The 26918-nt window shown below is 27.8% G+C and overlaps 1 protein-coding gene across 3 annotated transcripts in view; it reads left to right on the top strand.

Moving 5' to 3' along the window:
- LOC149921215 (uncharacterized) overlaps window positions 1–26918 on the top strand; it is a 63792-nt gene that overhangs the window by 6055 nt on the left and 30819 nt on the right. Inside the window, exon 1 of one of the 3 annotated variants that reach the window (XM_090164035.1) lies at window positions 12138–12194. The exons of the other annotated variants lie outside the window; for them this stretch is intronic. Within the exon in view, the coding sequence (XP_090020161.1) occupies window positions 12176–12194 (19 nt within the window). The 5' untranslated portion in view covers window positions 12138–12175. Of the gene's footprint in view, window positions 1–12137; window positions 12195–26918 lie in introns of those variants that run through there. 3 annotated transcript variants of the gene reach the window in all.

Raw genomic sequence — 26918 nt, 5'->3', positions numbered from 1 at the left:
ATTTACCATTATTTGTCAAAATAATTGTTTTTTACAAAATTTAAATATTTTTTTTACATTAATTAATAAAATAACATTCTTACCATTATTTAACAAAAAACTTTTTTAACAGTGGTATGCATAATATTCGATAAAATACTTAAATAACTTTTTTACATTATTAAAATAACATTATTTACATAAAATAACATTATTTACATAAAATAACATTATTTACATAAAATAACATTATTTACATAAAATAACATTATTTACATAAAATAACATTATTTACATAAAATAACATTATTTACATAAAATAACATTATTTACATAAAATAACATTATTTACATAAAATAACATTATTTACATAAAATAACATTATTTACATAAAATAACATTATTTACATAAAATAACATTATTTACATAAAATAACATTATTTACATAAAATAACATTATTTACATAAAATAACATTATTTACATAAAATAACATTATTTACATAAAATAACATTATTTACATAAAATAACATTAGTTACATAAAATAACATTAGTTACATAAAATAACATTAGTTACATAAAATAACATTAGTTACATAAAATAACATTAGTTACATAAAATAACATTAGTTACATAAAATAACATTAGTTACATAAAATAACATTAGTTACATAAAATAACATTAGTTACATTTATTTACATAAAATAACATTAGTTACATTTATCTACATAAAATAACATTAGTTACATAAAATAACATTAGTTACATAAAATAACATTAGTTACATTTATTTACATAAAATAACATTAGTTACATTTATCTACATAAAATAACATTAGTTACATTTATCTACATAAAATAACATTATTTTTTTTACATTATTTACATAAAATAACATTATTTTTTTTACATTATTTACATAAAATAACATTATTTTTTTTACATTATTTACCAAAATAACATTATTTTTTTTACATTATTTACCAAAATAACATTATTTTTTTTACATTATTTACCAAAATAACATTATTTTTTTACATTATTTACTAAAATAACATGATTTTTTTACATTATTTACTAAAATAACATCTGGTAATTACGAAATAAATTATCTGGTAATTACGCAATAAATTATCTGGTAATTACGAAATAAATTATCTGGTAATTACGAAATAAATTATCAGGTAATTACCAAATAAATTATCAGGTAATTACCAAATAAATTATCAGGTAATTACCAAATAAATTATCAGGTAATTACCAAAAATAAATTATCAGGTAATTACCAAATAAATTATCAGGTAATTGCCAAATAAATTATCAGGTAATTGACAAATAAATTATCAGGCAATTGCCAAATAAATTATCAGGCAATTGCCAAATAAATTATCAGGCAATTGCCAAATAAATTATCAGGCAATTGCCAAATAAATTATCAGGCAATTGCCAAATAAATTATCAGGTAATTGCCAAATAAATTATCAGATAATTTCCAAATAATAATATAACCTGATACATTTTTTATTAATAAATTATGTGTGGTAAATAACGTTATGGCACGAAAGTAATAAATTATCAACTGATTAAATAATAATAAATTATCAATTACGAAATAAATTATCTGGTAATTACGAAATAAATTATCTGGTAATTACGAAATAAATTATCTGGTAATTACGAAATAAATTATCTGGTAATTACGAAATAAATTATCTGGTAATTACGAAATAAATTATCTGGTAATTACGAAATAAATTATCTGGTAATTACAAAATAAACTTAGCTAATTACCAAATAAATTATCAGGTAATTACCAAATAAGTTATCAGGTAATTACCAAATAAGTTATCAGGTAATTACCAAATAAGTTATCAGGTAATTGACAAATAAATTATTAGGTAATTGACAAATAAATTATCAGGCAATTGCCAAATAAATTATCAGGCAATTGCCAAATAAATTATCAGGCAATTGCCAAATAAATTATCAGGTAATTGCCAAATAAATTATCAGGTAATTTCCAAATAAATTATCAGGTAATTGCCAAATAAATTATCAGGTAATTGCCAAAACAATTATCAGGTAATTGCCAAAACAATTATCAGGTAATTGCCAAAACAATTATCAGGTAATTGCCAAAACAATTATCAGGTAATTGCCAAAACAATTATCAGGTAATTGCCAAAACAATTATCAGGTAATTGCCAAAACAATTATCAGGTAATTAGAAATTTAAATTTAAATCAACATTTATCAGTAACTATTTGATGTTACATATTGTTTGAACATTTTCCCACGGTTCCTACTTTACCAAAATAACATTTTTAACCGGAATATCATTATTTACCGAAATAACATCCTGTGCCATTATTTACCAAATTAAGATTCTGTAAAATTATTTACCATTATTTGTCAAAATAATTGTTTTTTACAAAATTTAAATATTTTTTTTACATTAATTAATAAAATAACATTCTTACCATTATTTAACAAAATAACTTTTTTAACAGTGGTATGCATAATATTCGATAAAATACTTAAATAACTTTTTTACATTATTAAAATAACATTATTTACATAAAATAACATTATTTACATAAAATAACATTATTTACATAAAATAACATTATTTACATAAAATAACATTATTTACATAAAATAACATTATTTACATAAAATAACATTATTTACATAAAATAACATTATTTACATAAAATAACATTATTTACATAAAATAACATTATTTACATAAAATAACATTATTTACATAAAATAACATTATTTACATAAAATAACATTATTTACATAAAATAACATTATTTACATAAAATAACATTATTTACATAAAATAACATTATTTACATAAAATAACATTATTTACATAAAATAACATTATTTACATAAAATAACATTATTTACATAAAATAACATTAGTTACATAAAATAACATTAGTTACATAAAATAACATTAGTTACATAAAATAACATTAGTTACATAAAATAACATTAGTTACATAAAATAACATTAGTTACATTTATTTACATAAAATAACATTAGTTACATTTATCTACATAAAATAACATTAGTTACATTTATCTACATAAAATAACATTATTTTTTTTACATTATTTACATAAAATAACATTATTTTTTTACATTATTTACATAAAATAACATTATTTTTTTTACATTATTTACCAAAATAACATTATTTTTTTTACATTATTTACCAAAATAACATTATTTTTTTACATTATTTACCAAAATAACATTATTTTTTTACATTATTTACTAAAATAACATGATTTTTTTACATTATTTACTAAAATAACATCTGGTAATTACGAAATAAATTATCTGGTAATTACGAAATAAATTATCTGGTAATTACGAAATAAATTATCTGGTAATTACGAAATAAATTATCAGGTAATTGCCAAATAAATTATCAGGTAATTGACAAAAAATTATTAGGTAATTGACAAATAAATTATCAGGCAATTGCCAAATAAATTATCAGGCAATTGCCAAATAAATTATCAGGCAATTGCCAAATAAATTATCAGGCAATTGCCAAATAAATTATCAGGTAATTGCCAAATAAATTATCAGATAATTTCCAAATAATAATATAACCTGATACATTTTTTATTAATAAATTATGTGTGGTAAATAACGTTATGGCACGAAAGTAATAAATTATCAACTGATTAAATAATAATAAATTATCAATTACGAAATAAATTATCTGGTAATTACGAAATAAATTATCTGGTAATTACGAAATAAATTATCTGGTAATTACGAAATAAATTATCTGGTAATTACGAAATAAATTATCTGGTAATTACGAAATAAATTATCTGGTAATTACGAAATAAATTATCTGGTAATTACGAAATAAATTATCTGGTAATTACAAAATAAACTTAGCTAATTACCAAATAAATTATCAGGTAATTACCAAATAAGTTATCAGGTAATTACCAAATAAGTTATCAGGTAATTACCAAATAAGTTATCAGGTAATTGACAAATAAATTATTAGGTAATTGACAAATAAATTATCAGGCAATTGCCAAATAAATTATCAGGCAATTGCCAAATAAATTATCAGGCAATTGCCAAATAAATTATCAGGTAATTGCCAAATAAATTATCAGGTAATTGCCAAATAAATTATCAGGTAATTGCCAAATAAATTATCAGGTAATTGCCAAAACAATTATCAGGTAATTGCCAAAACAATTATCAGGTAATTGCCAAAACAATTATCAGGTAATTGCCAAAACAATTATCAGGTAATTGCCAAAACAATTATCAGGTAATTGCCAAAACAATTATCAGGTAATTAGAAATTTAAATTTAAATCAACATTTATCAGTAACTATTTGATGTTACATATTGTTTGAACATTTTCCCACGGTTCCTACTTTACCAAAATAACATTTTTAACCGGAATATCATTATTTACCGAAATAACATCCTGTGCCATTATTTACCAAATTAAGATTCTGTAAACTTATTTACCATTATTTGTCAAAATAATTGTTTTTTACAAAATTTAAATATTTTTTTTACATTAATTAATAAAATAACATTCTTACCATTATTTAACAAAATAACTTTTTTAACAGTGGTATGCATAATATTCGATAAAATACTTAAATAACTTTTTTACATTATTAAAATAACATTATTTACATAAAATAACATTATTTACATAAAATAACATTATTTACATAAAATAACATTATTTACATAAAATAACATTATTTACATAAAATAACATTATTTACATAAAATAACATTATTTACATAAAATAACATTATTTACATAAAATAACATTATTTACATAAAATAACATTATTTACATAAAATAACATTATTTACATAAAATAACATTATTTACATAAAATAACATTATTTACATAAAATAACATTATTTACATAAAATAACATTATTTACATAAAATAACATTAGTTACATAAAATAACATTATTTACATAAAATAACATTAGTTACATAAAATAACATTAGTTACATAAAATAACATTAGTTACATAAAATAACATTAGTTACATAAAATAACATTAGTTACATTTATCTACATAAAATAACATTATTTTTTTTACATTATTTACATAAAATAACATTATTTTTTTTACATTATTTACCAAAATAACATTATTTTTTTTACATTATTTACCAAAATAACATTATTTTTTTACATTATTTACCAAAATAACATTATTTTTTTACATTATTTACTAAAATAACATGATTTTTTTACATTATTTACTAAAATAACATCTGGTAATTACGAAATAAATTATCTGGTAATTACGAAATAAATTATCTGGTAATTACGAAATAAATTATCTGGTAATTACGAAATAAATTATCAGGTAATTACGAAATAAATTATCAGGTAATAACCAAATAAATTATCAGGTAATTACCAAAAATAAATTATCAGGTAATTACCAAATAAATTATCAGGTAATTGCCAAATAAATTATCAGGTAATTGCCAAATAAATTATCAGGTAATTGCCAAATAAATTATCAGGTAATTACCAAATAAATTATCAGGTAATTGCCAAATAAATTATCAGTTAATTGCCAAATAAATTATCAGTTAATTGCCAAATAAATTATCAGTTAATTGCCAAATAAATTATCAGTTAATTGCCAAATAAATTATCAGTTAATTGCCAAATAAATTATTAGGTAATTGACAAAAAAATTATTAGGTAATTGACAAATAAATTATCAGGCAATTGCCAAATAAATTATCAGGCAATTGCCAAATAAATTATCAGGCAATTGCCAAATAAATTATCAGGCAATTGTCAAATAAATTATCAGGCAATTGCCAAATAAATTATCAGGTAATTGCCAAATAAATTATCAGATAATTGCCAAATAAATTATCAGGTAATTGCCAAATAAATTATCAGATAATTTCCAAATAATAATATAACCTGATACATTTTTTATTAATAAATTATGTGTGGTAAATAACGTTATGGCACGAAAGTAATCAATTATCAACTGATTAAATAATAATAAATTATCAATTACGAAATAAATTATCTGGTAATTACGAAATAAATTATCTGGTAATTACGAAATAAATTATCTGGTAATTACGAAATAAATTATCTGGTAATTACGAAATAAATTATCTGGTAATTACAAAATAAATTATCAGGTAATTACGAAATAAATTATCAGGTAATTACGAAATAAATTATCTGGTAATTACGAAATAAATTATCTGGTAATTACGAAATAAATTATCTGGTAATTACGAAATAAATTATCTGGTAATTACGAAATAAATTATCTGGTAATTACAAAATAAATTATCAGGTAATTACGAAATAAATTATCAGGTAATTACGAAATAAATTATCTGGTAATTACAAAATAAACTTAGCTAATTACCAAATAAATTATCAGGTAATTACCAAATAAGTTATCAGGTAATTGACAAATAAATTATTAGGTAATTGACAAATAAATTATCAGGCAATTGCCAAATAAATTATCAGGCAATTGCCAAATAAATTATCAGGCAATTGCCAAATAAATTATCAGGCAATTGCCAAATAAATTATCAGGTAATTGCCAAATAAATTATCAGGTAATTGCCAAATAAATTATCAGGTAATTGCCAAATAAATTATCAGGTAATTGCCAAATAAATTATCAGGTAATTGCCAAATAAATTATCAGGTAATTGCCAAATAAATTATCAGGTAATTGCCAAATAAATTATCAGGTAATTGCCAAATAAATTATCAGGTAATTGCCAAATAAATTATCAGGTAATTGCCAAATAAATTATCAGGTAATTGCCAAATAAATTATCAGGTAATTGCCAAAACAATTATCAGGTAATTAGAAATTTAAATTTAAATCAACATTTATCAGTAACTATTTGATGTTACATATTGTTTGAACATTTTCCCACGGTTCCTACTTTACCAAAATAACATTTTTAACCGGAATATCATTATTTACCGAAATAACATCCTGTGCCATTATTTACCAAATTAAGATTCTGTAAAATTATTTACCATTATTTGTCAAAATAATTGTTTTTTACAAAATTTAAATATTTTTTTTACATTAATTACTAAAATAACATTATTTACATAAAATAACATTATTTACATAAAATAACATTATTTACATAAAATAACATTATTTACATAAAATAACATTATTTACATAAAATAACATTATTTACATAAAATAACATTAGTTACATAAAATAACATTAGGTACATAAAATAACATTAGTTACATAAAATAACATTAGTTACATAAAATAACATTAGTTACATAAAATAACATTAGTTACATAAAATAACATTAGTTACATAAAATAACATTAGTTACATAAAATAACATTAGTTACATAAAATAACATTATTTACATAAAATAACATTATTTACATAAAATAACATTATTTACATAAAATAACATTAGTTACATAAAATAACATTAGTTACATAAAATAACATTAGTTACATAAAATAACATTAGTTACATAAAATAACATTAGTTACATAAAATAACATTAGTTACATAAAATAACATTAGTTACATAAAATAACATTAGTTACATAAAATAACATTAGTTACATAAAATAACATTAGTTACATAAAATAACATTAGTTACATAAAATAACATTAGTTACATAAAATAACATTAGTTACATTTATTTACATAAAATAACATTAGTTACATTTATTTACATAAAATAACATTAGTTACATTTATTTACATAAAATAACAATAGTTACATTTATTTACATAAAATAACATTAGTTACATTTATTTACATAAAATAACAATAGTTACATTTATTTACATAAAATAACATTAGTTACATTTATTTACCTAAAATAACATTAGTTACATTTATTTACATAAAATAACATTAGTTACATTTATTTACATAAAATAACATTAGTTACATTTATTTACATAAAATAACATTAGTTACATTTATTTACATAAAATAACATTAGTTACATTTATTTACATAAAATAACATTAGTTACATTTATTTACATAAAATAACATTATTTTTTTACATTATTTACATAAAATAACATTATTTTTTTTACATTATTTACTAAAATAACATTATTTTTTTTACATTATTTACTAAAATAACATTATTTTTTTACATTATTTACTAAAATAACATTATTTTTTACATTATTTATTAAAATAACTTTCTTATAATTATTTTTTTACATTATTTATTAAAATAACTTTCTTATAATTATTTTTTTACATTATTTATTAAAATAACTTTCTTATAATTATTTTTTTACATTATTTATTAAAATAACTTTCTTATAAATATTTTTTGAACACTGACCTTAAAATTTAAAGGTTCTTTCTATGTAAAATATGACCACTTAAATCTACTATAATTTTAAATTGAAATTTTTATTTTTTTATTAATATTATCATCACACTCCTAACTTTGATTCTTCTAACATGTAGGTAAAAATGGCATAACCTCTAGGTCTAAAATTTGTAACAGTTGTCATATTTTTGCATTTAAGTAGATACATCTATTAATTTATTTCAAAATATCAGTGATTAATTGAAAAAATACTATAAAGTATCTGGTATTATAATCATTGAATTACATTAATGATTTAATTGAACCAAAAGTCAATAGGGGGAGAAAGTCTGGCACTTGGGTTCAACCCAAAGACTATATACGCTTCGCTTATATAGCGAAGCGTATATAGTCTTTGGGTTGAACCGCACAACGTCTTATTTGAGGGGTAAAATTTTTGGGCTTCGGAAATGACTTCCCCCTCGCCTCTTTACAGGGACACAAAGGTATCGGTTGTACTCCGCCACGATGAAAAATAGTTCTCTATAAAATATGTGAATATTAAACTTTTGCTTTCGATAATTTGGTTAATTTAGTTCCTAAATAGAGTAGATATATGATAGAAACCAAAATGCGACATTTTAAAAATAATAACACGACTTCTGAAAAGAAATAAACCGTAACTAGAAAAACGCTCACTTAAATCGTGGAGAGCGTGGCGCCATCTAAGAGCAGATATCGGGACTAATTAGTATATCTACGATATTAAGGCCTAACAATTTTCAAGTTTAACTGAAATAATAGATATAGCTACGAGCTGTTTTTGTTTATTTTACAATTGATATAGTAATTATTAATTAAAATCAACCGTTATCGAAGGAAATAATGGTCAGCATTTGACAGAGAGACTATTTGAAATCGGGAGGCGGTGACATGGTTGCCAGGGAATAAAATTCAAAATTTTTATCTTGAGCGCGGACCGGAATACCACAAATGCACTACTTCGCGCGTAATGCGCTATACTTATTGGTTAGAAATATCACGTGACCCTAGTTCTTTAAAAAGGGTGTCAAGCATGGTGGAAGGTAAAATCTGAAGGCAGTGATAGATTTTCTCCCCCTATTTACTTTTGATTGAACAAACTTTTTCAAATATAATACCCCTGATATTGATAAAATATTCAAAATGGAGGAATCTATATGATTTAAATTTTATCGGAATTAAATTTAATTACTTGTTATTTGGATTGTCTGGATTTTGAATTATTATAGCAAGTTTTTTAGAAATTTTTATATTTTCCATTTAAATATTTAAAAAAAACTTAATTTAAATAACTTAACCCTCTGTTGAACTTTTCAAATTGTAATAAGTTTAAATTTTTGTTGTTTTAAATGACTGATTGATTTTCTTAATTATAAAGGTTATTTCAAACCAATGACTTATCGGGAATATTTTATAAAAAATTGTTTATTTTGGACATAAAATACATTAATCTTGCTTTTGTTCACAAAAATAGTTATTAAATAATTTCCGTGTATGATATCTGAAAATAAGTGTTTTATGAATTCAAATTCATTCAAAATATTTAAATTTTAGCAAACTCATGAAAAATATTTAAATTTTATCAAATTCATGAAAAATATTTAAATTTTATCAAATTCATGAAATATATTTAAACATTTTATGAAATTAAAGAAAAATATTTAAATTTTATCAAATTCATGAAAAATATTTAAATTTTATCATATTTAATTAAAATATTTAAATTTTATCAAATTTAATAAAAAATATTTAATTGTTATCAAACTCATTAAAACTATTACATTTTTATCAAATTCATTAAAACTATTACATTTTTATCAAACTCATTAAAACTATTACATTTTTATCAAATTCATTAACAGTATTTAAATTTATATCAAATTCATTAACGATATTTAAATTTATATCAAATTCATTAATAACAATATTTAAATTTATATCAAATTCATTAATAACATTATTTAAATTTTATCAAAATTCATGAAAACTATTAACTTTTTATCAAATTCATTAATACAAATATTTCAATTTTATCAAATTCATTAATACAAATATTTCATTTTTATCAAATTCATTAATACAAATATTTCAATTTTATCAAATTCATTAATACAAATATTTCAATTTTATCAAATTCATTAATACAAATATTTCAATTTTATCAAATTCATTAATACAAATATTTCAATTTTATCAAATTCATTAATACAAATATTTCAATTTTATCAAATTCATTAATACAAATATTTCAATTTTATCAAATTCATTAATACAAATATTTCAATTTTATCAAATTCATTAATACAAATATTTCAATTTTATCAAATTCATTAATAAAAATATTATAACTATTATCATTTCAACAAGTTCATTAATAATAATATTATAACTATTATCATTTTAACAAGTTCATTAATAAAAATATTATAACTATTATCATTTTAACAAGTTCATTAATAAAAATATTATAACTATTATCATTTTAACAAGTTCATTAATAAAAATATTATAACTATTATCATTTTAACAAGTTCATTAATAAAAATATAATTATTATCATTTTAACAAGTTCATTAATAAAAATATAATTATTATCATTTTAACAAGTTCATTAATAGAACTATTTTCATTCTATCAAATTCATTAGAAATATTTTCTTTTTATCAAATTCATTAGAAATATTTTCTTTTTATCAAATTCATGGAGATAAATATTTCTATTGTATCAAATTCATGGAGATAAATATTTCTATTTTATCAAATTCATGGAGATAAATATTTCTATTGTATCAAATTCATGGAGATAAATATTTCTATTTTATCAAATTCATGGAGATAAATATTTCTATTTTATCAAATTCATGGACAAATATTGAGGAACTGTCCTGTACATTTAAAATTTTAAAGAAATGAATAAAAACCACTATTGCACAGTAAAATAGTTTTGTTTATTAAACGCCGGTTAGTGCGCCGAAACGGCCGTAGCGTTTTAATAAACAAAACTATTTTACTGTGCAATAGTGGTTTTTATTCATTTCTTTAAAAAATTCATGGAGATAAACATTTACATTTTATCAAATTCATGGAGATAAATATTTAAATTCTATCAAATTATTTTAAATTATTTACATTCTATCAAATTATTTTAAAATATTTACATTCTATCAAATTATTTTAAAATATTTACATTCTATCAAATTATTTTAAAATATTTACATTCTATCAAATTATTTTAAAATATTTACATTCTATCAAATTATTTTAAAATATTTACATTCTATCAAATTATTTTAAAATATTTACATTCTATCCAATTATTTTAAAATATTTACATTCTATCCAATTATTTTAAAATATTTACATTCTATCCAATTATTTTAAAATATTTACATTCTATCCAATTATTTTAAAATATTTACATTATCAAGTTATCTAAATATTTTTTTAACCAATTCATGAAATATTTGAATCGGTTTTTTGTGTGAATAGTGCGAAATGCAACCGTCGTTTCGAATCGTTTTTTCGAGGTTATATAGGAATCTTGACTACTTCCTACAAAAAACGCGCGTCAACAAATTCAACGTAAAAGGACCACGCAGTGTGACCTTATAGGGAAAGCCAGGGAGTGTCATAAAAAGCGTTCAAAGCGCCGAAGTCAAAAATCGCTAAAACTTTTCTTTAGATAGTTCACAATCAACTTCCTGAGCTCACGTTGAAAAATTTCCTCATTTAAGTTCTTCAATTTTACTTTTTAAAAATACTTAGAAAATGTATTTGGATAACAGCGGTGAGTAATTAAATTATAATTTAACTTAACCCTAATTAATAAATTTAAAGCGAAATATTACTTTACGCGGTTTATAAGATTTGTACGTAATTTAAATATAAATAGTTGGCGTAGTTAAAATGCTTAGACTTTGTGGGTTTTGTTTTAACGCGAAAAGACCTTTTGATTCGGTTCTCGTGCGGAACTGATTTGGTTTCTTTATCTGGCCAACAGGTGGCGTTCGTGTCTTTCGGCTCGCGTAATTTTTTTAATTAAATTTGATCTTTTGACACCTAACGGAATAATACGTCATTGATTTTTTATGGAAGCTTGATTTTGCTGAGGCCAATTTTTGTATTTATTTAAAATGTCTGTCTTTTTATTCTTATGACGGTTTGAAACTCGTGTTCAAGTTGACCTTATTTCCCAAACATTGCGTTGGGATTTGTCCAAGTATTTAGGTTTCAGATCTCTAAGGTTAATCACCGCGTGGGATTCCCCAGTTTTTCGAATGTCGGTTGAAAATTACTTTCTGGTTTGGCTCGAAATGCGGGCTTAACTGAACGGGATAAACGTAAGCCAGTTTGAGTAGAAAATATGCCCATTGTAAATTTGACTCGAAAATGTGAGCAATATAAATTTTACAGGAAAATATAAATTGACGATTTAACTCTAAAATATGCCCATTGTAAATTTGAATTCGGAAAATACCCGTTCTCGAGACTCGATTTGATTTGAAATATGACCCGTTGTCAATTTGACTCGTAAAATATGACCCGTTGTCAATTTGACTCGTAAAATATGACCCGTTGTCAATTTGACTCGTAAAATATGACCCGTTGTCAATTTGACTCGTAAAATATGACCCGTTGTCAATTTGACTCGTAAAATATGACCCGTTGTCAATTTGACTCCCGAAATATGACCCGTTGTCAATTTGACTCCCGAAATATGACCCGTTGTCAATTTGACTCCCGAAATATGACCCGTTGTCAATTTGACTCCCGAAATATGACCCGTTGTCAATTTGACTCCCGAAATATGACCCGTTGTCAATTTGACTCCCGAAATATGACCCGTTGTCAATTTGACTCCCGAAATATGACCCGTTGTCAATTTGACTCCCGAAATATGACCCGTTGTCAATTTGACTCCCGAAATATGACCCGTTGTCAATTTGACTCCCGAAATATGACCCGTTGTCAATTTGACTCCCGAAATATGACCCGTTGTCAATTTGACTCCCGAAATATGGCCCGTTGTCAATTTGACTCCCGAAATATGGCCCGTTGTCAATTTGACTCCCGAAATATGGCCCGTTGTCAATTTGACTCCCGAAATATGGCCCGTTGTCAATTTGACTCGTGAAATATGGCCCGTTGTCAATTTGACTCGTGAAATATGGCCCGTTGTCAATTTGACTCGTGAAATATGGCCCGTTGTCAATTTGACTCGTGAAATATGGCCCGTTGTCAATTTGACTCGTGAAATATGGCCCGTTGTCAATTTGACTCGTGAAATATGGCCCGTTGTCAATTTGACTCGTGAAATATGGCCCGTTGTCAATTTGACTCGTGAAATATGGCCCGTTGTCAATTTGACTCGTGAAATATGGCCCGTTGTCAATTTGACTCGTGAAATATGGCCCGTTGTCAATTTGACTCGTGAAATATGGCCCGTTGTCAATTTGACTCGTGAAATATGGCCCGTTGTCAATTTGACTCTTGAATTATTGCCCGTTGTCAATTTGACTCTTGAATTATTGCCCGTTGTCAATTTGACTCGTGAAATATGGCCCGTTGTCAATTTGACTCGTGAAATATGGCCCGTTGTCAATTTGACTCGTGAAATATGGCCCATTGTCAATTTGACTCGTGAAATATTGCGCGTGGTCAATTTGACTCGTGAAATATTAATAATGTAAATTTGATTAGGGAAATATTGCCCTATGTAAATTTGACTAGAGAAATTTTGCCCTATGTAAATTTGACTAGGGAAATATTCCCCGTGTCAATTTTACTAGGGAAACATTGCCCTATTTAAATTTGACTAGGGAAATATTCCCCGTGTCAATTTTACTAGGGAAACATTGCCCTATTTAAATTTGACTAGGGAAATATTCCCCGTTGTCAATTTAGCTCTTAAAATATGGTCCATTATCTATTTGATTTGAAAATTTGCCAACTGCCAGTTCGATTCGAAATACTACATTAATATCGATGTGTAAAATATTCAGTATTTTACTCGTAGAACATAACAAATTTTCAAAAGGTCCATTCAATTCAATTTCGATTGAAGGATATTCGGGTATAGATTTGCAAAAGTTCCTATTCGTAAAAATGACTCGTACAACTGGCCAATTTGCAATTAAAATGGTATTTTATTCACAATATTTGACTACTCTTAATGCCAGTTTGCAATATTTTCCTTGTAAAAATAATCCTCATAAACGAAAGGTTCTAAACGGCCTTCAACATTCGTTCCTTTGCTAAACTTTAATTTCCATTAAAATTTATAATTAGCATTCACCAATTTTTCGTAACCGAAAAATGTACGTTTTTTCAAAAGTTCGAAAGTAGGATAATAGATGTCGTTACTGTACGGTAAATATTCCACACCCAAATTCGTAAATTGTTAACCCTTGGCTCTCGAAACTCCCCATACCCCACTCTTACAATAATGGCTCGAATGACGCAATGAAACGCACCTGCTACGCGCAACCTACAAGTTTTTAAGACCAGGGATGTTGTGGGGACGGAAAAATCCCTATAAAACTTCAATAATACCTTCTGAAATGAATTTCTTAAAGCCGTAACGTGATAAGTCGAAAAATCACGGTTTTCATGAATTGCTATTCTAAAACGGGGAAGAATACAGTAAAAGCCTCTTTTTCGTTCAAGCTGAACGTTTCTGTTTTAACAATTACATAATTGAATTATATTTTTCTTATTAGGCTGAACCTTTCTCTAGTGCTTAAAATAATTCTGATAATTATAATATTAATAGTTAACGAGATATAAGGTCCTAACTAAAGCGTATTTTGGGCGCTCGCCCAACTTGTTTAGCTCCGGGGGTCCGAATTAAAACGTAATAACTTAATTACTTTTAAATTTAAAATTGTCAAAATTATTTTAGTCACTAAACAAGAGGCTGTTCTACACTTAAATATTAATTTTATAAGTTAAAATACAAAATTAAAAGAGTTCAGCTTGAAATAGCGCGAAAGTTGACAATGACCACTATAGTCTTCCCCCTTAAGGCTAATCCCGATGTATATTTAAAGTCTATCCAGATAGTTAAATTTAATACTTAATAAGGTCCACAATTTATTACCATTATATGTCATTAGTTAAGTAGTTAACGAAAGCTTGAAGTTGTCAAAGGTTATGGCAAATAAAATACACAAGACGTGTAGCAACTGCCGTTAATATTAATTCGACGATTGAAAGTTATAATATTTTAACAAGTCATGACATGGCTGCCACATGCCGGGAAAAAGTCATGGAATGTTAAGAATTTGTAAAAAGTTAGGGAAAAGCTAGTGAATTAAAATTTATCTTGAAAATTTTATGAAGATGGTTTAGTTTTAATTTTACTTTAGTTCCTTGATAAATTTGGAAATTATCATAAATTTTCTGTAATTTTTAAACGTAATTTCAACGTGGCAATTAAACGTTTTGTTAGTTAAAACATAACCTGGACACCGTTATAACCAAATATAAGCTTAAAGTAAATTCATTAATTTCTAATAAAACTTAAAAATTTGGGTCTAAAAAAATCAAGGAAATCTCTAAAAAGTGGTAAGGGAAAATCGTGGAATTTGGTGCTTTCATTACTGTGGCAACAAAATTACCTTAAGCGAGCAACCTTAAATATTTCGAGATTTATTTATATTCTTATATTTTCCTTGGTTATCGATAGCCACTCGTTCAATTCTTCAAAGATAGATGGCGCTATTCAAATCAACTCACCGAGTTTATAATAATAAATAAAATATCTGTGAAAAGGGCAAATATCGACTTAAAACGTTATGGCTCCACGCTTCGCGATTAATAGTTTATTTGTAAGCGTTCAAGGCCTTTGGATAATCGAGTTCGTATTTGTTCGAAGCTCGTAATAAAACTAGCCAATTTTGCCCAAAGGATTCCGAGCTCCGCAACTTTTAATAATTCGTCCTCGTGATTTCAATCGATTGAAAATCGTGCCGGTTTTATTTTTCAATCGTTGGCAAAATCGTGATCGCGCTTTGCTGCCCCCCCCCCCCCCCCCCGCATTAAAAGCTCATTGGCAGTCTATCGCGCGTTGTCCTGGCTCGGGGTGAACCCATTTTTATCTGATTTTGCACGTATCGAAAATCATTTTTGTATTGGAGTGATAATAGTTATTTTATCGCTGGTTTTTTGGGGTTATTGAATGAGGGATTTCCCTAATTTGTTGGTTATTCGTTGATTAATTACTTTTTGATATGAACGTGCAAATTATTTCCGTAAAATATTTTTTGTTTCAATACGTAAATGGTTTTCTTAGGGTAGAGGAAGTTTTAAACGAACTATTTTGGGATATTTTGAAACATACATTTTCGGTTGATATGATACTGGTCTCCCACCAAAAGTCGTTATTTTTCTTAAAAGTACCTATTCTACCCTAAAATCGGGATTTGGTCCCTAATAATAATAATCAGCTAGGCTAATACCCAGGGCACCACCCTAGGCCTAAGTCATCGAGCGACTTTTAAAGCCTTTTAATTCAGGTGGCCGGGTTACAATGCGTAGGAGGGTGGTGGCAAGCCACGCGAGCCAACACTAACTATTACCGTTAACCTCAACAAGTTTTTATGGAAGGGGAAACCGAAGATCTCGGGGGAAAACCCCTTAAACCAGTGGGGAGAGAACTTGCAAACTCAACGCAGAAGGAGCTGTTCCGAGTTTTCACCCAGTGCCACAAGTTGGGATCGAACCAGGCTCCTCTTGCTGCGAGGCGAAAGTGCTAACCACTCCGCCACCCCTATTCTACCCTAAAATCGGGGTTTGGTCCCTAAAGTACCCTATTCTACCCTAAAATCGGGGTTTGGTCACTAAAGTACCCTATTCTAACCTAAAATCGGGGTTTGGTCACTAAAGTACCCTATTCTAACCTAAAATCGGGGTTTGGTCCCTAAAGTACAATATTCTACCCTAAAATCGGGGTTTGGTCCCTAAAGTACCCTATTCTACCCTAAAATCTGGGTTTGATCCCTAAAGTACCGAATTTTAAAGATGAAGATAAATTTCGGTTAAGTCGAAGATAAATTCATTGATGAATTCCGGCTTAACCTCGAGATTTATTCTCGGTGATTTAATTTAAAATTATAATTCGATGATAAATTACGCGTCGAATCAAAGATTCCTTACAGTTTAAAGATACATTTTGGGGGAACCCAATTCCGCGGTTTATAATTAATATTATTTTTTACTTCGATAAGTAAAATGGTAATTCCACCCACGGAATGGTCACGGGGCACCTGATCATTTCATAGTGGCGCAATATTTGCACCGCATCACGCTATATTTATTATTCAGATTACAAAGTTGGTTTATAAAATGGGAAACGCTCTTGAAATTAGCGAATCGAGCCATTTACGCTTTTCAAAAATTCGTCTTCATTTTACAGATTTGCGAAAGAAACAAGATAGACCAATTCGTAGAAATAGCTTCACGAATCGCAAGTTGAGTTACTTCACTTTTGAAATAAACCGATTTGGCGCTGTGTGTTATCCCCCAGATATATCGGCCTATTTTTCTATATCGATATCGGCCAATATCGGTTTCGTTTAAGCCTATATTGGCCGATACCGGTATTAGAAAAATATTTATAGAAAAACATTTTAAAATAAGAAAATTATCGATGAACTAACTAATGATAATATTTAATTTGATTGGCCGCGCCACGTACGCCAGACTTCAGAAGCTAGATCATACCTTTTTTAGACAGGTGGTTCCGAGTGTAAACAAATAAAAAACAACGATATTCGATTTGAGATAGAAAATATGCATCACGTAAACTTTTTTTCATTAAACTTTTGAATAAAATGGTATGACAGTGAACTGTTATGATAGATAATAGATAACTTTTATTATCGGCTGTACCCATATCGGTGCATCCCTACAGATAACCGACTTGAAAATATTAACTTACATTACACAAACGCGTTTTAGTTAAGTTTGAAATTATTCTTTTAAAAAATAAGTGTATCAATTGTGTTGAATATTTGCTTAGAGCCATTTCTAGGAAGATCTCTGAGATTTTTGGTAGACTTCATTAGGCTCTTTAATTTTAAGATGCATATTTTTCACAATACAGTCATTAGTCTTATTTTTGCGTTAGCCATCAATTCTGCATCACTCCCGTAATAATTTCGTCTAACTGACACACTTATAAGAGATAATTATAGACTTATGGTAAAAGATAACGCTTAGTTCGGCCAAAAATGGACGAATTATTTGAATGGAAATCTAAAAATAAGTGATAATTATCAGAAGTAGATAACATATTTGTTTTTAACGTTTACTACCATTCCCAAATGGATAAACTACCTCTGACTACTATCGGAAGTATTAAACGTCCACTACCATCCCCAAATAGATGAGTTTCCGTCCCTTCGGCGTAAAGCGCTAGGACGAAATAGTCTTGGGCAAACTCTAAAAGTAAGAAATTTCGTAATCGACGGTGATAATTATATTCCGTTTGCAACGCCATCTGCTGTGGATTATTTATTCATAATGATATTTTTATTCGGCGTTTCACGCGAGGCGCAAGTCTCCTCCTTGGTAAGAAGGGAGGGGGAAATTGAGAATGAAAAATTTCAATATTTCAATACAGCCGACACGCTTTTTAAAGTGAGAAGGGAGATGTCTTTGGGAGTTATTCAGGACGGAACGGGGGCCAAATCGAACGCTTGTTCCCCCCCTCCCCTCTACTGCTCAATTTCAATTATGAGAAAATCAGCTGGAAAATCAGTAACGTAATAACCGTACTTATATCTGGGACTCGTAAAGGTGTTAATGACGGGGCTTCCCAGAGCCGGCCCGGGCCCCGGCAGAATGATAACTGCGGGCCCCATGAGATACGTTATTATTATTACACTAAATTACATTTAACAGGGCTGCCACGGTAGCTGGAAAACCTGGAGTTCCTGGATAAGTCAGGGAATTTCCAAAGTAATCTAAAAATCAGGGAAATGTCCGGGAATTTTCAAAATTAGTCTAAAAATTAGGGAATTTTCAAAATTAGTCTAGAAATCGGGGAATTTTCAAAATTAGTCTAGAAATCAGGGAATTTTCAAAATTAGTCTAGAAATCAGGGAATTTTATAAATTAGTCTAGAAATCAGGGAATTTTCAAAATTAGTCTAAAAATCAGGGAAATATCAGGGATTTTAATTTTAGTTTCAAATAGGAAACTTTTACTAAAATATAGGTTAAAAATATAAAATAAGTTAAGAAAAATCTCCTGAAAAGTCAGGGAATTTGAATCTGTAATCTGTAAAAACTGTGGCAACTCTGTTTAAAAACCATAGCTTGTTACTTCATAAATATTTCAAACTTATATTTTCTGTATTTTTTACCATTTATTTTTTAGTTTTTTTTGCTGAAAAAAATATCTGGAAATTTAAGTTTTTTGGTCTTTTTCCTGGTCACATTGATTAGGACCAATACAAACATTTCCTTGCAAATATTGAAAGAAATTAAAATTGTACTTCAATATGACTAATATTCATGTTTTGTTGACTTTTTCTGGGAGAGCTAACTAATTACTTGGATTGAAAATTTAATTTTCAACCCGAAGAGTTACACGGACTGAAACATATAGACTCTTCGCACGCACACGCTTATACTACTAAAAATAACTTGACCAATTTTAACTAAACAAAAAAACTTTATTTCTTATTCTCCCTTCGCCAGGGAGTCCTTCTCGCACGAAGGAGCTCTTCTCGCTTTCTATTTTAGACTACTCTTCAAAAAGAAAATCACCCCCCTTTATACCCCGAAACATTTCCCAACTTGGGCTTGGACAGTGACGACAAGGGATAAACCCCAGAGCAATGGAAAAGTTTTCGGCCGCCTGACCAAGCCCCGAGCGACATGACGACGCTACAAGATAAAAGATACAATATACATGATACATACTATACAAAAGAGAGAGAAAAGATGGACGGGAACAAAAAAACCCAATCCTTAACAATTCCAAAAGTCGTATTTACAATAAAAACATGAGACAAAAATCCCTAACCCGAATCCGACAATTTTTAAACACTTATTAGAATTAAAAACTAACATACAATCAAATTTATACAAAATTTAAGCAAATATTTGACATGTTTCAAATCATACGCATTCGTGATTAAATTAAAATTATGAATATATATTTTTTTTTAAGAAATCGATAGAAAATTTTTTATTTTTCTATCGTCATGCTTGTTTAAAAAGAGTGCATTGTGGTTTTAAATTGAAGTGCTGAAATACTTTTTTTAATATTGTCTAAACACTTATTCTATCATCTTTATCAAAAATGCCTAAAAACAATTTTCCGTCGCAAATCTGGTACTCCTGAACGTCTAGAGGGTTTTACTTAATCCAGGGCCCCCAGAGGTCCTATAATTCCTATAAAATAATATATTTTCAAAAATGTCCTATAACATCCTATTATTTTAGCAAAAACCCCCAAAAGTCCTACAAAATCCTATAATTTTGATATTTTACTCATTTCAAATTTAACCACGCAGTGAAATTGCTAGATTTAGCTATAGGATAAATTCCTATGCAAAGTCTTTCTAGTCGATACTTTTGTTATTGTTAACATGGTAAGCTACTATTATATTTTCGTGGTAAAATGGTTAAATAGTTTCTATTTTTTAAGTGAAAATCAAAGATTTATTTCTCTAAATATAGATTTTGTTTTTAAATGTATAAAGTTCGTAAATTAAAAAGCATATATAGTCCTATAAATTCCTATAATTTTGTAAAAATAGTCCTTTAAAATACTATGTTTTTAGAAATATAATCGTTTAAAGTCCTATGTTTTTAGAAATATTTTTCCTATAAAAAAATTGAAGATTTGAGTGGGGGCCCTGTTAATCTCTATTACGTCATATACGTCTGTTAAAATAATATTAACCTGAATTTTTATATGAATATAATAATATTCTATTAATACATGTGTAGTTATTTTTCCTATTGATAAAACCTCGTTACGGAAATGTAATTTATCGTCAAAATTTATGCAATTTGTGAAGTTTGAATTGGAATTTAAGATTATTTTGATAGCACGTCCATGCCTACCTGACACTAACACTAGCGTCATTAATTAAAACTGCTGTAGTGGTATAGTGATATCCCATTTCTTTTTTCCAGGGACCTAATAATTTACAATTACTCATTGCGTTACGAAGCGTATTGTTTTCGCGATTTCACCAATTTGGAATTTTAATTAGTCGAGATTAAGCTCGCACGAAGAACGTATTGGGACGACTTGTTGATGTATAGCCTTATAATTATTGTACCCAACCTAAATACGTCTGGTTTGTCAAAAAACCTGGTTTAATTTCAACTACTAGTTTAAATTAATTTAAAATAATTGTCGCTTCTGTAATTTTGGTTCAACTGTATGTTATCCATACGCAGTTAATCAAAACTTTAATTTCAGTAAAATGTACGAAGAGTAACACAATTTTTCTTTTTGAAAATATTATCTTTTATTTTTTGTTAGGATTTTTGTTTTGTTTTCAAAAACGGAAAATTCTGTGATTTTATTTAAAAACCGCTTAATTTAAACAATAATTATTTTTTTAAACTTAGGTCTACTATTATTTTAATACTATTATTTTAATACTATTATTTCATTGTTTAACACTCATCCTGGAAACTTGCTGGAAGTAAGGGTATTTAAAACAAGGTTCACATTGAAAACAAATGTTTTGACGCGTTCTTTCTAGCTGATTTTATGTTTATGTAGGGGCTTAATCTCTGTTACGTTAAATGATGATACGAGAAATACGATGATAGTGGCTCAAAATCGGCATAAATCGTTTAAAACGTCCATTTGCTGTTTTAAATGGACGCTAGTAAATCTATCACCGTTATTACTTATCAACGAATTATTTTGTTTTGTATATACCAACTTAGCATAGCATTAAGACTAGTTTCAATGCTGAAGCAGGGTTATTCAACTTTTATTAGGTTAGATAACGGAATGTTTCGGTTGGCGCCCATAAGTCAGACTTTCTTTCTACATATTCCCCCTCTTATACCGCTATTGCACTGGAGCGCCATCTAGGAAGCCTATTTTTTTATTTTTATAATTACATTGAGTAAAGATAGCCTTAATTTTAAAAAAAATATTTACTGAAATTATTTATTTTCTAAGTTATAAAGTAAATAGTATTTAATAAGTTATTTTCACAACTAAAATTTTATTATTCTTCAAGATAAATTTATCTGTAATAGAGGACGCTATTAGCAATTACCATAAAATCACTATTTAGCGTCGTAGTCTAACCGCCTATAGTTGAATAACCCTGGCGGCAATTTACACGAACGTTATTTATCTCGTGACTATTTCCCAAGAACTAAATTTATGGCCGCCTGATAACCTTAAGGTTGCCTTCGTAAAATATTGGGTCGCGTTGAAACTAAATGGCCAGGCGCTTAGAACTCGATGGGGGAAACTTCTAAAGCTCCGGGATTTGATATTTTCGCTGTGCCACCATGTGTCGCTCTTTGGAACTAATTTGGGCAGTCACCAGGAATATAAAGACTGATGTTATTTTCCCCTCTTATCCGTAGATTCTGTGAACCCTTTTACTTCTTAACACTGCCCAAAAATGTGTTTGCAGTAAATGCATTCAAAGCGTAATTTCAAACATGTTTTGGTGGCATCCGACACCGCTAGATTGCGTTAACTTGACTTTTTAAATAGTTGGATAACTCAACTTGATAGGTCTATTTGTACAACTAATACCACCGGATTGATTGTATACTTAATAGTGCGCTCAGTGATTTGATTAAAATGTTGCTCAGCAATGTTGGATTAAAATGTTGGCCAACAATGTTGTAATAAAAGTTTGGCCAACAATGTAGGACTACAAGTTTGACCAACAATGTTGCCTTACAGTTTTGACCAACAATGTTGCCTTACAGTTTTGACCAACAATGTTGCCTTACAGTTTTGACCAACAATGTTGCCTTACAGTTTTGACCAACAATGTTGAACTACAGTTTTGACCAACAATGTTGAACTACAGTTTTGACCAACAATGTTGAACTACAGTTTTGACCAACAATGTTGAACTACAGTTTTGACCAACAATGTTGAACTACAGTTTTGACCAACAATGTTGAACTACAGTTTTGACCAACAATGTTGAACTACAGTTTTGACCAACAATGTTGAACTACAGTTTTGACCAACAATGTTGAACTACAGTTTTGACCAACAATGTTGAACTACAGTTTTGACCAAAAATGTTGAACTACAGTTTTGACCAACAATGTTGCACTGCAGTTTTGACCAACAATGTTGCACTGCAGTTTTGACCAACAATGTTGCACTGCAGTTTTGACCAACAATGTTGGACTCACATTTTGACCAACAATATTGGACTCACATTTTGACCAACAATATTGGACTCACATTTTGACCAACAATATTGGACTCACATTTTGACCAACAATATTGGACTTACATTTTGACCAACAATATTGGACTTACATTTTGACCAACAATATTGGACTTACATTTTGACCAACAATATTGGACTTACATTTTGACCAACAATATTGGACTTACATTTTGACCAACAATATTGGACTCACATTTTGACCAACAATATTGGACTCACATTTTGACCAACAATATTGGACTCACATTTTGACCAACAATATTGGACTCACATTTTTAAGTTATCCATCAATGTTGGATTAAAACGTTGACGAACAAAGTTCAACTAAATTGTTCGCAATCCATGCTGTATCGAAATGATGACTAGAAAAGTTGTACTTAAACGTTGGCTCATTAGCGTAAACTGTTGATCTTGAATCCGCCACCTTAATGACTTCCGACTATTCGAGTATTCGGAGCGCGTAAAAATAGTCAGCCCATTATGTGGTTGGTTTTTTGGTCGTAAATCGATAAACCAACCTGAATGAAACAGCGCTGGCGCTAGCCAGTCCGTCTCGACGGCAGAAATCATAGTTAGTCATAGGTTAATAGAGCCTTCTGACTGTGGTTAGGGAGGGAGCTAGGTGTCACGTTGGCCAGTCATGAAGACGGTGTCCTGGGGAGCCGCGACCATCTTCTCGATCTGCGGAATGCCCATCTACTACCGCTATCACGGTGAGCTCCGGGTCTTCGTTAACTACGCGGGACTATTAACGTTGTTCTTAGCGCGATATACAATGTTGTGTTTAACGTGCATTTAACAGGGAATAAATATCGGAGGAGAAGGCTCAAAATGCTGTACAACAAAGAGAGTAATAAAGTCGAAGTGCTTGATTTGGGTAAGCTCGCTGCTAAGCCTTGTTTTCCTTCGTTATTCGCACCGCTTTCGTTTGAAACGTGTACACCATTTGGGTTGTCGCGGGTTGGGAAAATCTGGGAGCAGTCGGGGAAATGGGCCTAAAAATTCCAGAAAAAGTCGGTGAACTATTAAGAAACCTAAGAGGTCAGGGGATATTTTGGAAATTTTAAATTTTACTTAAAAGGTTATGCAATTTGGAAATTGGCCTAAAAGGTCGGGAAAAAATCAGGAAATTTGTAAATAGACCTAAAAGTCGCGAAAAAGTCAGGGAATTGGGAAATTGGCCTAAAGGGTCGGGGAAAAGACAGGGAATTGGGAAATTGGCCTAAATGGTCCGGAAAAGACAGGGAATTGGGTAATTGGCCTAAAGGGTCGGGGAAAAGACAGGTAATCGGGAAATTGGCCTAAAGGGTCGGGAAAAAGACAGGGAATTGGGAAATTCATACGAGAGATATTGTCTACTTTATGTTTGTTCTACTACCTCGTTCATTTATGTTCATATTGCCTCATTTACCTTTGGTGAAATTACCTCATTTACTTTTGGAGATAATTACGTCGTGAGATTGCGTAGTTTAGTTTTTGTAATGCTGCTCATTTACTTTTTACTTCTGGAATTATTATTGCCTCATTTACCGTTGGTGATGTTTCCTCAATTACCTCTTGTGATATTTCTTAACTTACCTTTGGTGAGATTTCTTAACTTAGTTTTGGTAATGTTGCCTCATTTACCTATTGTGAGATTGAATAATTTAATTTTGGTAATATTGTCTCATTTACTTTTGGTAATATTGCCTAACCGAGGAAGCTAGCGTTAGTATGTAAGGGTTAACGCCCTTATAATTTTTTTACCCCGAATTTACGATGACAATTCATTTAACGGGTTTTACGTTACACTAAGTAGGACGTCATGTGTTTTTGGTTTTTATAAGCCCTAGTCATCTTATTATAGAATCTTAAGACGTCAATCTGTTGTAAGTTTAAGTCAATGAATACTCATTGATTTAGAACCCAGATGAGGTCTGCCCTTGTCGAAAGAACAATACGTTAGTTAAAGTTTTGGCTTTTTTTAAATTAGCGCTATTTGACAAGAAAATCTTATTTTGAGAACATGGTCTTGTAAAATATTTTATAAAAGTAGGGTTGCACCTAATATCGGTATCGGCTAAAATTGGCTTTAGTATTAGAAATTTTTTCAGAAAAACAATTAAAAATAAGAAAATTCTTCATTAACTAACTAATGATAATATTTGTCGTCGCCACTTGCGGTAGACTTCAGAAGCTAGCTCAAACCTTTTTTAGACGGGGTTACGAGTGTAAAAAAAATGAAAAACAACGATATTGGATTTGTGATAGAAAAAATGTATCAAGTAAAATCAAAAGAAACATATATGCTCTTGCAAACTTATATGAAAAATTATAATAAAATGGTATTTCAATATCATTTCAATCAAACACAATTGCGATAGAACCATCAATATTAATAATCAATATTAAATTATCGTACTTAATTTTGATTTTAATTATAAAATCTCGATTCGACCGATTATATCGATTAAATTGTGATTAAAATAATTAAATTGTGATTAAAATAATTAAATTTTGATTAAAACGATTAAATTGTGATTAAAATGATTAAATCGTGATTAAAATAATTAAAATTATTAAATCCTGATTAAAAAGATTAGATCATGATTAGAATGATTAAATCTCGTTTAAATCATGATTAGATTTCCTAATCTTGATTAGATTTTTTAATCTTGATTACCCTGATTTATTCACGATTACCCTGATTTAATAATTTTACTCTGATTAAGACGCACCCAAAATGGAAGTGACCCTCGAAAATACTTCACTTTGTTAAACATTTAAAAGTGTAACCATAATTCTATATATGTGTGCTATAAGTGTGGTCATTCTACAAATTGACTTCTAGTAAAAATATAATATGTGAAAGACATGGAAAACTACACACTTAATGATAATTATAAACTTATGGTACAACGATAATCAATCGGTACATGTAATTTCTTAAATGGCTTAATATTATAACAGCTTAATCAATTTTACTATAAATTAAATTAAATGGAAATCATTTAAGCTTTGTTAATATACAATTGAGTTTAAAAGCTTTTTCGAGATGTCTAATTCTTTATTACTTTTAAATGAATTATTTGCTCGACCTTCAAAATGTTT

Source organism: Leiobunum rupestre, chromosome 11 (genome assembly GCF_980474605.1).
Source record: "Leiobunum rupestre chromosome 11, qqLeiRupe1.1.hap1, whole genome shotgun sequence".
NCBI lineage: Eukaryota > Metazoa > Arthropoda > Arachnida > Opiliones > Sclerosomatidae > Leiobunum > Leiobunum rupestre.
The sequence above is the reverse complement of the archived record's forward strand: the minus strand, read 5'-3'. Positions and strand labels throughout refer to the sequence as shown.